At 41.7% G+C, this 14,197-nt stretch overlaps 1 protein-coding gene across 4 annotated transcripts in view; it reads right to left on the bottom strand.

The window, feature by feature from the left end:
• Positions 1-14,197, bottom strand: part of clcn3 (chloride channel 3) — a 32,208-nt gene that overhangs the window by 17,091 nt on the left and 920 nt on the right. For 2 of the 4 annotated variants that reach the window (XM_020619668.1, XM_020619670.1), the window contains 3 exons: positions 10,514-10,707; positions 1,482-1,642; positions 300-399 (listed from right to left, as the gene is read on the bottom strand). In XM_020619668.1, the coding sequence (XP_020475324.1) occupies positions 300-399; positions 1,482-1,642; positions 10,514-10,688 (436 nt within the window). In that variant the 5' untranslated portion in view covers positions 10,689-10,707. Of the gene's footprint in view, positions 1-299; positions 400-1,481; positions 1,643-5,698; positions 6,008-10,513; positions 10,708-14,197 lie in introns of those variants that run through there. The other 2 variants (XM_020619671.1, XM_020619672.1) reach the window with 2 other exon arrangements.

The raw sequence follows: 14,197 nt of genomic DNA, 5'->3' as shown, positions 1-14,197 counted from the left end.
AATAAATTATTTTACAGCAACTTCACTTGCTGGACCCCACAGGGTCATAAAAAATCCTGTTGGTGTTCTTTGTTTTTTCTGTCATAAACACATAAATAACACTTGAAACTTCATGGCCTAGAGGACTGACCTCTGACCTCTCTTTCTGAGGCTCTGCGGGGGAAGTGTGCTTATGAGAGGTGAATAAATAAGAGGAGACAAAAGACAGAGACCAAGAGAAAGGCCGAGCGTACTCTGCTTGAGGCAAAGCATGTGCGAGTCAACAGCTGTGTGTGTGTGTGTGTGTGTGTGTGTGTTACCTGAGGCCAAGCCAGTGAGCGTCACCACCAGCCAACCAGACCAGGCATCATACAGGCTCTTTGTGAACTCCCATGCTGACTCCTTTTTCTTACTGTTAATCTGAACACACAAGGAAATAAAACAAATATGCTACAGATGTAAGAGTGTATATTATGTGTACTTAATAAATTATGCACATAGGTCAAAGGTTTATAACTACTCCCCAATGGTTGCTTCATTGAGACTGCTTGTTTCCTGTATGACAAGTAAGACCGAGTTATAGGAACGTTTGACAAAGTATTCAAATAGCACTGAAATCCTCAACTCCATCAAAACACTCTAAATGTATGGCAGCAAAACTGCCAATATTTGGATAAAAGTGGTGACAGAAAGGGGTGGATCAGTGACGGGGAGCTGCAGACAGACATCAGTTTATTGTGTGACCATTCATTCTGGTGCATCTATGACTTCTGTACATTTTGATTTCTGTAACTGAGCACAAACATTAATTCTTGGCCTCTGACTGTTGATGAAGACTCAGACATGTAGCTAAAAGCACCAAAACAAGTTAGTCGGTGGGGATTTATTTCCAACTCGAGTTCTACAATAAAAGTTAATCTTGGAAATTTGGAAACAGCTTTGATATTAACTGGTTTTCACTTAGATTTACTGTTGAAGTGATTTTTTTTCCTTTAGGTAGGTTGAGCTGTATTCATCCACTGTTAAGTCACTGAGGCTAAAACTGCAAACCCTAACCACCCAACACTTCCTTTGTGTGATCCAAACAAACTGTTGCTGCTGCAGGAAATGTGCAAGTAGTTGCTGAGATCAGCTAATTTCTATGTCATGGCTAAAGAGCTCGGCGTGCTTCAAACAAATCGCTTGCATGTTTTAACCATATAAAAACCCTCGTGTGGACAAATGTGAAATTGTTAATAGGCAAAATATCTGTTCATTCCTCACACAACATCTGGAGTTACAATGTATAGCTGAGCCCAACACTGTGAATATGGATGGAGGATGAAAACTATAAAGACACACAAAAAAAAGCTAAATTCAAGTGTGGCCAGTCAGGACAAGTATAAACCTTCTGCCTTCAGACATGGTCCAAAGACTTGTCGGACAAAAAAATTTTTTGCTTGAAGCACATGGAGACATTAAAGATGTAAGGTTTTATTTTCAGATGCCCTCTATGTCCTCACCTTCCTGTGTCTCTCACGGTCCTTGCACTTCTCACGGACCCAGTCGATGGTGTGGAAGTCGTCATAGGTCCCCACACCAGGGATGGGCTCCTCTAGGAAGTCCAACAGGTGAGTAGAGCTGCTGGCAGCCCCGCCCCCGTTAGACATGGCGTAGTTAGATCCTGAAGGCGAGGGGGACAAAGAAAGTAAGGCGTGTAAAAGTACATGAGGGTTTTTTTGCCTTATGTTCACTTTTTTGCCCCGTATTCAACATGAAACATTTAATATATAGTGTTCAGAACAATATCTTGGTGAGCCTTAAATCAAACACAATGACAGAGCATACAGAAAATAAACATGTCAGTGTTTGCCTTAGAATCAATGCTGTTAAAATGTTCTATACACATAAATCCACATCTCTGAGAGCCATTTTATCAGGGAGACCTGTCTAAACCCCGTCTGGCAAGTAATGAGCATCTAATGTGAAAACAAAAAAGAAAATCTTGAAGTTTGATATTTTGCTGCTTCCTAGCCTGTAACTGAAAAGCAAAGGGATCCATCACAGTGCCACCTGCTTCAGGCTACATCCTGTCAATAATCCAGCCCATAAGAAACACTGGCAGGACCTACCACACAGCAACCACTGAGATGGCTAGAATGAAGCCATCAGAAACACAGCAACACTGAGAAACCCCTGCTGTCCACCACCTCAGCTGGAACAGCAAACAGTAAGGGAGTTCAGGTTTATCTGCACTGCTGAAACATTTGGATGAGCAAACTATGCTGAACCACCTGGAGGAAATCCATCCAGCCATACTTTAAACAGTCACGCCTACACTGGAGCACTGGGGTGAAATAAGCACGGCAGATTCTCCCTGCTGAGAGATGGATGGATACACGCTATTACAAGGCCATCACTGACTATCAATAAAAGCTCTTTTGTACAAACCAGACTTCAAAAAAAATTTGGTAAGGATAAAAAAAAATGATATTTAATACCTTCACCTGATGCTTTGTTGCAGCCCAAAATCCCCCCCCCCCCCCACTTGAAAAATGTAACTACTTGCATGTCTGGAAGTCTGATTAGCACTGGTGTGGCTTTATCAGCCTATAGAATGCAAACCAATATGATACACGCCTGCAGGGCCAAGAACCATCTGCACTACAGTCAGTTCAGTATTAAATTCAACATGACTAAGATTAGTCACAACACATATACATGATTAAAACACACAAAAAATTACACAGCAAGCACTGTCCATTGCTCTTCAGAAGATGGTGCTGACATTATATAAACATTGTAGATCAGTCACTCACCTAACGCTTGAGTTACAAATGTCAATCATTACATCTGGTCTGTTCTGGCTGGATGCGCAGATTCAATAAGAGAAGGGACAGCAAAACGTGCTGGCTCATGCTAGCACACATAAAGTGAAGAGAAGCAGCCGAGTCCTGATTGTCTATGCCTCTTTTTACCTGGCTGCCATTTGGCTTTGTCGACTGAGGCAGCTGTAGGACAAGAAACTTTTGTACATGAAAATTAAAACAGTAACATTTTATAATATGCCTCTGGGTCAGTGTCTAATTTAAACATGGGTGTAAATGACTGTGGGGGTTAACATTACAACAGGGCAAAATACGACCCCACCAAATGAAACAAAAACAAGAGCTCATGAATTGCTGCTGGGACCGTTTGTGTTCCCTGACAAGGTAAATATGCATCCAGTCTTACAAATGTGACTGGAAGTATTCAAGTCAATGAAACTGTGGTACTGCTAAGTCCCAGTGAAATGGCAGTTAGAACATAGGCAGGGTAACATTTCAAGGGTATATCAAGAGATAAAACAGAAACTACAGCAGGGATAAAAAATAACAGCTAGGACATGCAAAAAAGGCCCGAGAAGTGACACCATGGCGGCCGTATTTCTGCTGGACTGGTAATTATCTTTTTTTCGAGGGAGATTCCTCTTTTGGCTACTTTCAAAATCAAGCTTCCAGGAACGCCAACCTTTAAGCATCTTAGATAAAAATGGGACTGCAATGCAAGTACAATCACTTTAGGACAGGGTAGTTTCTGCATTAGGTAATTATGTCTTTTTTGTTCAGACAAACAGCCAGGAAGATAAACCTCTTTGTGCGCATAACATCAAGACCATAAGGATGCTGTTTGAATTTTTTTTTTAACCTTTCATGTAGCCCGGCTGTGATCATTCATTCATCCATTCATTCATTCAGTGCCATGTGACCAGTCAGACGTCACTCAGGCATGCTGTTCAACTATCGAGCATCCTGTGATCATTTGGAAACAGAGGATGGAAGTGAGGGTAGAAAGCCCCCTCAGACAGAGTTGGACAGATTCCAAATATTTTCAGCTTCCTTTAGGAATACTGATAAAGTTGATGATGCTGAATGGCCTACATCCATTGGCTGAGACAGTGCCAAGTGAGGGTGACGCCACAGAAAACAGAAACCGAAGACAACTGCATACGACACATTGCCAGCATCATGCCTTGACAGAGTCAGCAGACAACTGATGCACTCGCATAAAAGCAAGGGTTTAGTTCCTACCCCAGGCTGTGCATTAGCACAGTGACGCTGCACTTCTATTCAGCCTGCTACAGGGCAAAAAGCCACGTCACTGCACACGTAGGCTTGCTGAGTGTCAGTAATACTTAACTAAATGAACAGCTTTTGGTGAGGCCTTTCTGTGGAACTATGATCAGCCAACTGCATCTTGGGAGGTTTCTGTGTCTAATGGGTGGAGACACACCAGGTTTGCTTCATTCAAGCAACCAGCCTTGAGTTCCCTATTTACTCTATTACTGTGAGGCAAATCAGGTGAGGGGGTTTAGTGGCAGCTGGCCGGGACACTGTGGGTCAGCAAAGTTTAGTAGGGTTAGTCTGCTCAGCCATCATGTGACCAGCACCACAAACTGATCCACACAGCCTGAAGGGCCTGTTGTGTGGATCAAGGCCAGCCTGATGACTAGAATGACGAATAAGTGGATCAAAATCCAAAAACCCTGAGGACTCAAAAGCTATATATAATACATACAGTATGTAAGTTGAGATGAGACCACAATGTTTAATGTGAATGACCTTAAAATGTCATAAATACTTAATTTATGTTTAGTACACAGACTATACAGTATGTCCACTTTCGCCACTTATTAAAGCAGGACATTAGCAAACAAATTTCTGTCTTGATTACAATTTCTGTTTGAACAAGACATGGAAAACTGCCAGAAGACAAATGCATAAAGCTGCTTTAATGCAAAAAAAGAAAGAACATAATGAGAAATATGGATGCACAATAAACTAAGGTCATCTACAGATTCAATAAACAATTCATTCACAAGCTGTTTAATGATTAAACACTGTACTAAGGAACAAGAAGAGAAAAACATAAAAGCCTAGGTGTAAGGACATCTGCAGGCTGAAGTCTTACAACGTGCACGTAGGCAACAGCAGATGAGTCCTAAACACACTAGGGCCTTTTTGTCTCTGCTCGATCACTGTAAAAATATAACAAGGCCCAAAGGTACCAACATCTGAGAGGAAAACTCCCTAACAGCCACACTGGAGAGACAAACAAGAATCCAGTGCAAGAACTCATTGGGGGCAATACATACATACATACATACATAAAAAGTGCCACAATATGACTACATGCCTTAACCCTGAGGACTTAATGCTGTGTGATGTGATGTGATGTGATGTGATGTAAGCCCGAGTCTGCTAACAGGTGCCCTCACCCTGCAGGAAGGATGTGAACTGGCTTTGACACCACAGAGTTTAGACCTAAAAGCATTCACATATGTGGCAGCCACAACCTGTGCATGTTTTTTCTGTGGGGACATTAAAATGGATGCCTATGATGTTCTGTTTAGTCACCACTGTTTATAGGCCCAAGCGCAAGCCTTCATACTGAATCAGCTCCTTTATCTCATTATCTCTGGCTGACGTGAGCACACACTGCTGGTTAACCATCAACAGAGAGGTGCATTACGAAAGCTGAACAGATAGCTTTTCAGAACATGGAGTGTTGTCATTAGTATTGACAGCTTATATTCCATACTAGCTCTCAGGCTCCTGTGCTTCACCAAAACCGAGGTGGCATCGCGCCTGGTTGCCATTCCATATCTTTATATACATGCCAGGAGAAGGACCTCCTCTGACGGGAGCACGGGAGAGAATCTGAGAGAGAGGGGGAGAAAACAGAAGGGGATGTGGCGTACCTCTATTAGGGATCTCCTGCAGGGGGATGGTGTCCCCTCCCCCGTCGTACGGTAAATAGGGATCGGCGGCCGCGTCCTCGTGGTCCATGTTGACAGCTGAGCTGAGCTGAGACGAGACGAAGCGAAGCTAGGCTAGGCTAGGCTAGGCTAGGCTTCACTACGCACTGCTCGTTGCTGTCGCTGCAATGTTTAGCAAAGGAAAACAAGTGGAGCTGCGCGCGTCTGTGCGCGTGCACGTGTATTTGAGTGCACATTCCTCTCCTCCTCCCTTTTCGCCCTCTCTCTACTGCAGCAGCTGACCGCCAATGCTGATGACGTCATCACGCACACACAACAGGCCGGTCGGTCATGCTCGTTTGCTGTGGGAGATCAGTGAAACCTGCCTGTCCAGAAAAGACCATGGAGCTGGGCCACAAGCGGAAGTGTGTGTTTTTTAAAATAAATTTTTAATCTTTTAAATTTTTTATTAATTAATAGACGATTTATTTAAATAGTAGATCTATGAGTAAGGTTAAATATGGAATACTCCATTTTAAGCAAGTGCAGGAGGATTAAAGGAAGGGGAATTAATTCAAGTTTTTTGGGTTTTTTTTTTAAGCATTAGCATTAAGTGCAACAGGATATGGGGCTTGTTGGTGTGCCACACTGTTTGGTGGTTAATAAAAAAAAATGCTGTTTGCAATCTGGCAACAGCCCTGATAATGGACTGAATTTTTCCAGCTAAAAATGCCAAAATAATTGCTAGTTCATCTCAAATATTAACGTTTCTGGCTTTTATCTGTCACATGGCAGGTGCTTTAAATGAATTCCTTTGGTTTTAAAACCAGGGGTACATCCCAATATCCCTTAATTGCATCCACGTTTCCCTCACGTGAGTTGAAACGAGTGAGGAAGGATGCGAGGAAGAGGCAAAAAAAAAAGTGAGGGGGGAGAAATCAAGGGAGCATGTTTATGTGACATGAGCCAAGATGGCTGACTGCCAACCTTGGCAAGAAGTTGGCAAAATTAGCCAGCAGTTGTTGATCTCAGCAAGTTTATAGTTAGGTTTACAGATGGGGTTGGTGGGTTATGACATTTTCAACAAAGTACTCAGCAGATTAGCCAATAATTGTTAGTTCTAGGGAGGAATGCACTGATGACACACAACTTCAGTTTTAAGGCTGATATGGCAGGTATCAACCAGATGTGAACAATTCACATTAGGTACAGTTTCTTTGTCATCCATCCATCACCTATACCGCTTATCCTGACGATGTTCACAGGGAGGCTGGAGCCATTTTCGTCAGTGTCATACTAAAATTGAATTCTTTCAGTCACAGCCTCTGCCCTGGCCTCATGTTACCTTACTATAGGTAAAGATTAAGCTCACTGGCAGTAAAATGATCCCAGCGATCTCAATGCAATGAGACAGACATATTAAATCTGCATGAGAAGGGAGAACAGGTATCAGATTGATAATTGTATATCTCCAGTTCCAGCCTTAAATGATAAAATGTTCCACAACAGTACTTTGCCAATTCAACTCTAAATCCCAAAGAATACTCACAAATGAAATGAAAGGAAGCTTTATGATTGCACAGACAAAAAAAATAATATGCCTATGGCAGCTACCTGGCAATTTGCCTTGTTATTTAGGTTATTTTTGAATAAACTGCACTGCAACTGCTGCCTTCCCTTAAATATACAAAGAGAATAGGACAAATTGAAAACAGTCTGGAGACTGTAAGGGAAACTGCAGCAAGACAGAAGAAGCAAAAATCATCCTCTCTCTTGTTCACTCTCCATATGGACATCTGAGATCATCTGGACGTCTCATGGCATCTGTGCCATAATGAAAGCAGAGAGTTTACTGACTCTAATGTAGAGGAACCATCCCAGCTGACCACCCTTGACACCACTGAGAACATAGGCAGATTATATGGGTAAAATCTACAAGTCATATGTTTTCCAAGGCACAGTGTATTTTCTAAGCTTGGTGTAATTATGTCTTGCAGTACTTTATGAAACAAAGTTAAGTACAGTTCTTCCACACATCTCGCAGTTCCCACACTTAAACAATGAGATCCTGCCATTTCTCACGCTCTCATTTTGTTACTGGCATTATAAAGAACAGTCTGTCACACCCGGACATCTGTGGCTCCCTTACCTTTCAGCAGGGCTCCTGTTGCTAGGCAATGGCAAAGGTGATGTCAGCCATAGTTTGCTACCTCCCTCCTCAACAAGTTCCAGTCAGGATGTCAAAACAGCCCAACCACAACATGAAGTTTGAAAAAGAAAAATCTCTTAAATCTCTGTAATCCAGAGAAAACAGACCAAATCCATTTCAGTTCAAGGACCAAAGCTTTCCAAAGCACTGCTCTGTTTCTCTCTTACTTCTTAACAAACAATACGTTTCTTCAAAAACCTCCACTGGGCTATGGAGCAAGCCAATGTCTTCCTCATACTGATGTCTTGACCAAGAGTAGGGCTTTACAAGTTTTTCTATGCACCCACCCCTCATGACTATGTAAAAACAGCACACGGAGGCAGGGAAGGGCAGCACACCAGCCTTAAGCAACAACATTAATCCAGAGATTTCCAGAAATACTAGCTCAACGACAGTAAGACAGTGAGTTACAACAGCTGACAGCCCAAGTGGTTCATGGGAAGGTCGGTGCATGTGTGACACAGGTAACACAGGTAGGTGGAGCCCAGGTAGATACAATATGACATACAGTGTAATTATTAAAAAGAAAGACTATATACAAACAGACCAAATAGCAGCATTAAATGTCTGTTAACCTTTGTAATGACCTGGCAAGACTTCTTCAATAACATATGTGACATTTATGTGTTATGTATCTGACTGCTGCTGACATTTCACTGAAGTCTGCCCTCTATGTGTGGAAGCAGTGACAGTATTAGTGTTGGTAGGTTAGGGTTACTCTGTCCTTTCTCTTTTGTCGACAACTGCCCAGAGGTCCAGTTTCAGAGTAAAAGAATAAGAGCCTAATCATCTGGACGTGACTGGACAAGTTGAAATGTAAACCAATCACTCTTGTATACAGTAATGATACATACAGTAAATAACAACACACCCTCTTCTACCTCTGTTTGTAAAGTGAGTTGGTAAAGAAAGAATAGACAATTCATACAGATATACTATCAGTTCCGCAGATGATAATTCCTGATGACTCCGATGAGCTCTTCATTTTCCGTCAAGCTTCAACAACATGTGAAAATTACCACTTGTCCAAAACTTAAGCTCATGACAAGATCCTTGAAAACATATGTCTGAATTCCTGTCTGGTCTGATATTAGTGCTACAGTAGCACAGCACACTAACCAACTACAATCTTAGCATGTAACATTAACGCTCTAACACCCTAATGTTGTCTTTAGGATGTAAAATAAGCTGTAAATAATAAAGCTAGACCAATAACTGGACCAGGCTGATATTATCTTATTGCAGACATGTTGTTACTGGGGTATGTCAGTTTCAAAAAAGGTAAATTTCTACAGAAAATACAAGCTAATTGTGGTCCAATACCAAGTTTACATATTCATATGGCTTGTCATTTAGAGAGTGAAAAGAGAAGTGCTCAATTACTTTAGAGAAAAAAGTACCAGCCCATTCAGTGTTACCAACATTGCATCTTTCTCTGTTTGTGAATAAAATAACCTTAGAAACAAGCTAATTTTAGACTGTGCCTTTTGAGTTGCATAGAAACTTACCCACAGAGTTTTTAGCTTTCATGTGCAAAATGCAACACTGGACACTATAATGAATGTTTTTTAGCTGAGCATTAGGTGTTCATTTTACCAGAAATATTGTTTTCTTGTGCCAAATATCAACCTCTATGCTCATTCTTAATTCAATAAGAGCAGGGATTTCTCATAATTCAAAGTAGCAAATTTCCTATGTAGAAGCAGTCTAATAAAATACATGCCATCCATATGTGGAAAGCCAAGCTGTGACGAAACAGCCCCCCGGCATGTTTTCTGTTTGATCAGCTGTAAGTCAGAGGCTTGAGAGGAATCCGAGAGGGAAGAACAAACAGAATGCAGGATCCAGCAGATCAAGATGTGGATGGGACACCAGATATACCACTGAGTGTGGCACTGAGCTGCTGAATGAATGAGAAAGCAGGTGACTGCTGTGGAATGGCTACGATGGCCATAGTAACATGGTACAGACCACATACAGCAGTCTAATTATGAATAAGGTAAGGATGATAAATTCTAACTCAGCAGAAAACACAATGCGTCATAGAGCTGACCACTGTGTCTCACGTATGCATGCATTTAGCCAAAAACTGACGTAATTTATGAACACATAAAACAGAGGCTCTGCTGCATCTCAGTAGTATTTAAAATAATAAAATCAGACTAGGATCCTTAGAAAGACCGACATATGGTTATAAAGCATTAATTGGTGTTTAACTGGACAATGCAAAGAGGGATTAATAATAATTTAACCAATTTATCAGTAAATAAATCTAATAATTTTGTATCAAGGATTTGTAAACAACTAAATAAAACTAAATTGTTGTTGACATTTTTTAATTAATTCAATAAGGCATCTGAATTCCCACAACACAGCATTTAAATGGGAAATTAAAAGGCATATTTAATTTTTAGCTTGCATTTTTATTTACAAGATGCTGTTCAGTCTATTTTTCTATTATTCTATATTATTTTGGGAGTAACAAAAATGTTGGATGTGTTGACATCAGCAGCAGGGTAACTCACAACCAGAGCAGCATTTCCCTGCTACGTCAAGGGGTCCAGACCTGAGACCAATCAAATTACTGGGCGAAGTATTTGGAGCCATACCATTCTCCCTACCTGGGGAGGCAGCATCCCCATCCAGCAGGTTGTCGTCCTCAGTGGTGTGGAAGTCCATGATGACGCCGGCTCCATCCAGCAGCTCCTCGTCGCTGCTGGCGCTGGCGATGCTGTTGTAGCTGTTCCTGCAGTAGCCTCTATGGTACAGCTGCTCCGACTCCATTTAGCAACACCCCAGTGCCCTGGATGATAAGTAGGGAGGAGGGGAGTGGTGGAGATATACACACCCTGTTGAGGAGGCTACAATACGAGTTAGAAGGAGATAGAAGGATGAGTAGAGTGGGTTGTTAACATGCATACTGACCCACAGGTAAATGGCAAAGGCAGAGGGGTACACAGTGAGGCCGTAATGGATGAAATTATACTTACTACAACAAACTCAACCAGGGGCTGGAGCTAAACCTCAGAGCAGGTTACAGCTCAGCACAAACAGGTTTATGGTGAACCTAAATAATACATGTATTATTTTATTTACCTATTATTTGCAGGTGTTATATTTTACAGAAAAAAGGCAACACAGACACATACACACATAAATGTGACTGAGAGATTAACACGACACAAGGACAGCCTCCCTGCAATGACCAAAGCTCCTGGGCCAAAGAGAGCAGAACGGCATCAACACAACAGTAGCTCTCAAACTACACCCCCTTGTGGAAAAAGCGGAAACTACACCTGACTCTGGAATCACAAAGGTACCGGTAAATCAGGCAGTGACAGATCTCACCTAAAATGATCCCCAGAGGCTGAGCACAATGTCAATGAAAGATGCCCTGAAAACATTTAGAGGATCATTATCCTGGAGCCGTGATGAGTCACAAAGTAATAAAAAGAGCAGGAGAATACCATTCACTGTGCTCTGATGATGTTTCCTGACTCATTCTCACTAATCCTTCACAGTCTGATAGGCAACTCCATATTCTTCCATGTCTCTGTGAAAAAACAGACCTGGGTCAAACAGATTTACTAGGTCCCTTCAGATCAACCTGGATGGATTCAATTTCCTACTTGAGCTTGTGTTTTTTTTTTTTTTTGTTTTGCTGCAGAAGCACTCACATCCTGTTAGATCTGTCACCAAATCAAACTTTTCAGCTTCTACTCAGGTTCAAACAGCTGTTGTTTTAATGATGTTCTTCTATGTGACAAGAAGAGTGAGAGCATGCTGATCTAATTTGATCTCCATACCTGGAAATGTATATGGCCAACATTTCTCATTCACAGCAAGCCAGCGCCAAGCCTTTCACTTTAGATGTGTGCTGTAGCAGAAGCCACTCACCTCTACCAAATAGGTTCTGACACATTGTTATGACAGTGAAACTATAGGCTGGCTAAGGACAAAAGCCTCTTTCTGTAAACATCAATAGTGAAAGTGAAGACCACTAATCCTCACTGGAACGAAACCCTAATGTGAGACAAAGAGGAAAGAGAAACGTTCCCCGCGCCAACAATCATTGATTCACACGACTTCCCTTTGAGCTTTATCAAATCAACATTGCCAAGAAATTCTATTTGGCTCATCTGCAGAGCCAATGTTGAGGAGGAGGGTTTTGAGGAGAACTCGCATGATATTATCATTTATTGTTCTTTGACCTCTAGATACAATCCAGAGTCATCATGACTTGAACACTTCTGCTGAGTCACAAAAACTTTCTTTTGGATTCCAACCAAGTTTCTTTCATTGTGAGATTTAAAGACAACAGTCGGGTTGCTGATTCAATCATCACTGCTAACCAGGTCAAATAAAGTGAGAATGACACACATGTGCAATTGTCCTTTCAGACAGACATACCTGTATCTGGCATGACCTGAGCTGTGCTGCTGAGCTTCTCAACAATGATCTGCTCTAATTAGATTTGACATCCTTCCTCTTTTGTCTCTGTGCCGGTGACATCTGGTCACTACTGCAGTACGTCTTCATGTTTCCCTGGTTCTTTATAACAGAAATCAAATTAGCACCAAGGAGCCTAGAGCTGTTGAGTATTGAGGAGCTACCCTACGAGTCAGATTTCATTTTGAGGATGAGAACACGAATATGAGAACAGGGAGGGGCGTGTGTGTGACGGTTGATAACAGCAGGAGAAAACAAAATGCCGCAGGGTCACTGATGCTACACAACTAGCTGAGCAGCGAGGGGCTTTATCTTCCTCAGGCTGGTGCCTGTGGAGGTGTTGCCCAGGCGACCAGTGCTTGGATGTGACTCAGCATTTTGCCCTCCCTCCAAACGATAGACTCACACCTCCTCCATAGACAGAGCCAAGTTGACACACATCCGTCAAAGGCCAGGTCGATATATATATATATACACACAACACTTTGCAGCCAAACATCCACTGGACAGGAGTGCCAACACAGCAGGGAGTCTTCACTCCTCACTGGACACCAACTGCTCCCACTGTATCAGCAACACTGACTAATTGCTGTAGTTGTGCAATGTCAATTTGAGATAACAACACACGCATATACAGTTCATGGAGAAAAACAACCAAAGACCTCTCTCTTCACAACAATGTCAGATATTGACAATAGTCGTTTTGACTTGTAATTAATAGCAAGTATATTGTCACCTAAACTATTTAATCCAGCCATTATCTGTACCACTCATCCTGAAGAGGGTCTCAGGGGGCCTGGAGCCAATCCCAGCCGACATTGGGCGAGAGGCAGGATCCACCCTGGACAGGTCATCAGTCTATCACAGGGCTGACACTTAGAGACAGACAACCACACACACTCACACTCACTCCTAGGGGCAATTTAGAGACACCAATCAACCTAAGCTGCATGTCTTTGGTCTGTGGGAGGAATCTGGAGCAACTGGAGAGAACCCACGCAGGCGCAGGGAGAACATGCAAACTCCACACAGAAAGCCTCTTGAACCTTCTTGGTCTGAGGCAACAGAGCTAACCACTGCTCCACCATGCCGCCCACCTAAACTATTTATCTCGTCATTAAATTAATTCATTAAATCTATTGATTATTTAAAAAAATTAATACAATGGTCAAACAAAAATCACCTGTGTCCAAAGTGATGCCTTAATATTACAGATTTTACAGAAATCTTAATGTACATCTAAATGAAATGCCATAACTGTCTGTGAATGAAACTCTAAGGTCATGCTCAACTGAACAGAAGCAAACACTCCAGACTGACTTAAGGCAATTAGGAGTGCAGATTAAACCAACAGAGAGAGCAAATCACATAAGGAGAGTACAGTGCCTTTGGTTTGACCTGCCTATAAAGCTGAGCCTGATGCTGCTGCCTAACTACACATCATTCAAGTACAACTGAATACCTGAACAGAGTGAAATGATGTAGCCTAGGGGAAAATCACATACCATAAAAATACTTTGTGCAGGTCATGCCAACAAAGTATCTTAACAATGATATGCTGTTTTATTTATTATTACCAAACCACTATATTAGAAGGATTTTGCAGCTTTCACCAAACAATTAACTAACAACCTATAAATGCAGTGCTATGTGAAAGTGGTTCATGACATATTTAAAGTTTAATTTATCCAAGGAAGGCTAAGAAAACCTAATGTTTGTTTTCTGACAGGGTGAACCTGTTAGCATTAGCCTACTCTCTCAACAGATGTTCACATTAGCTGCTGAATAATTCTTTGATCGACTATGATTATTTGACTAACATTCAATTATAAATAAAAGTCAGT

Source organism: Monopterus albus, unplaced genomic scaffold (assembly GCF_001952655.1).
Source record: "Monopterus albus unplaced genomic scaffold, M_albus_1.0 scaffold225.1, whole genome shotgun sequence".
In the NCBI taxonomy this organism is placed as follows: domain Eukaryota; kingdom Metazoa; phylum Chordata; class Actinopteri; order Synbranchiformes; family Synbranchidae; genus Monopterus; species Monopterus albus.
This window is presented reverse-complemented; position numbering and strand designations above follow the sequence as displayed.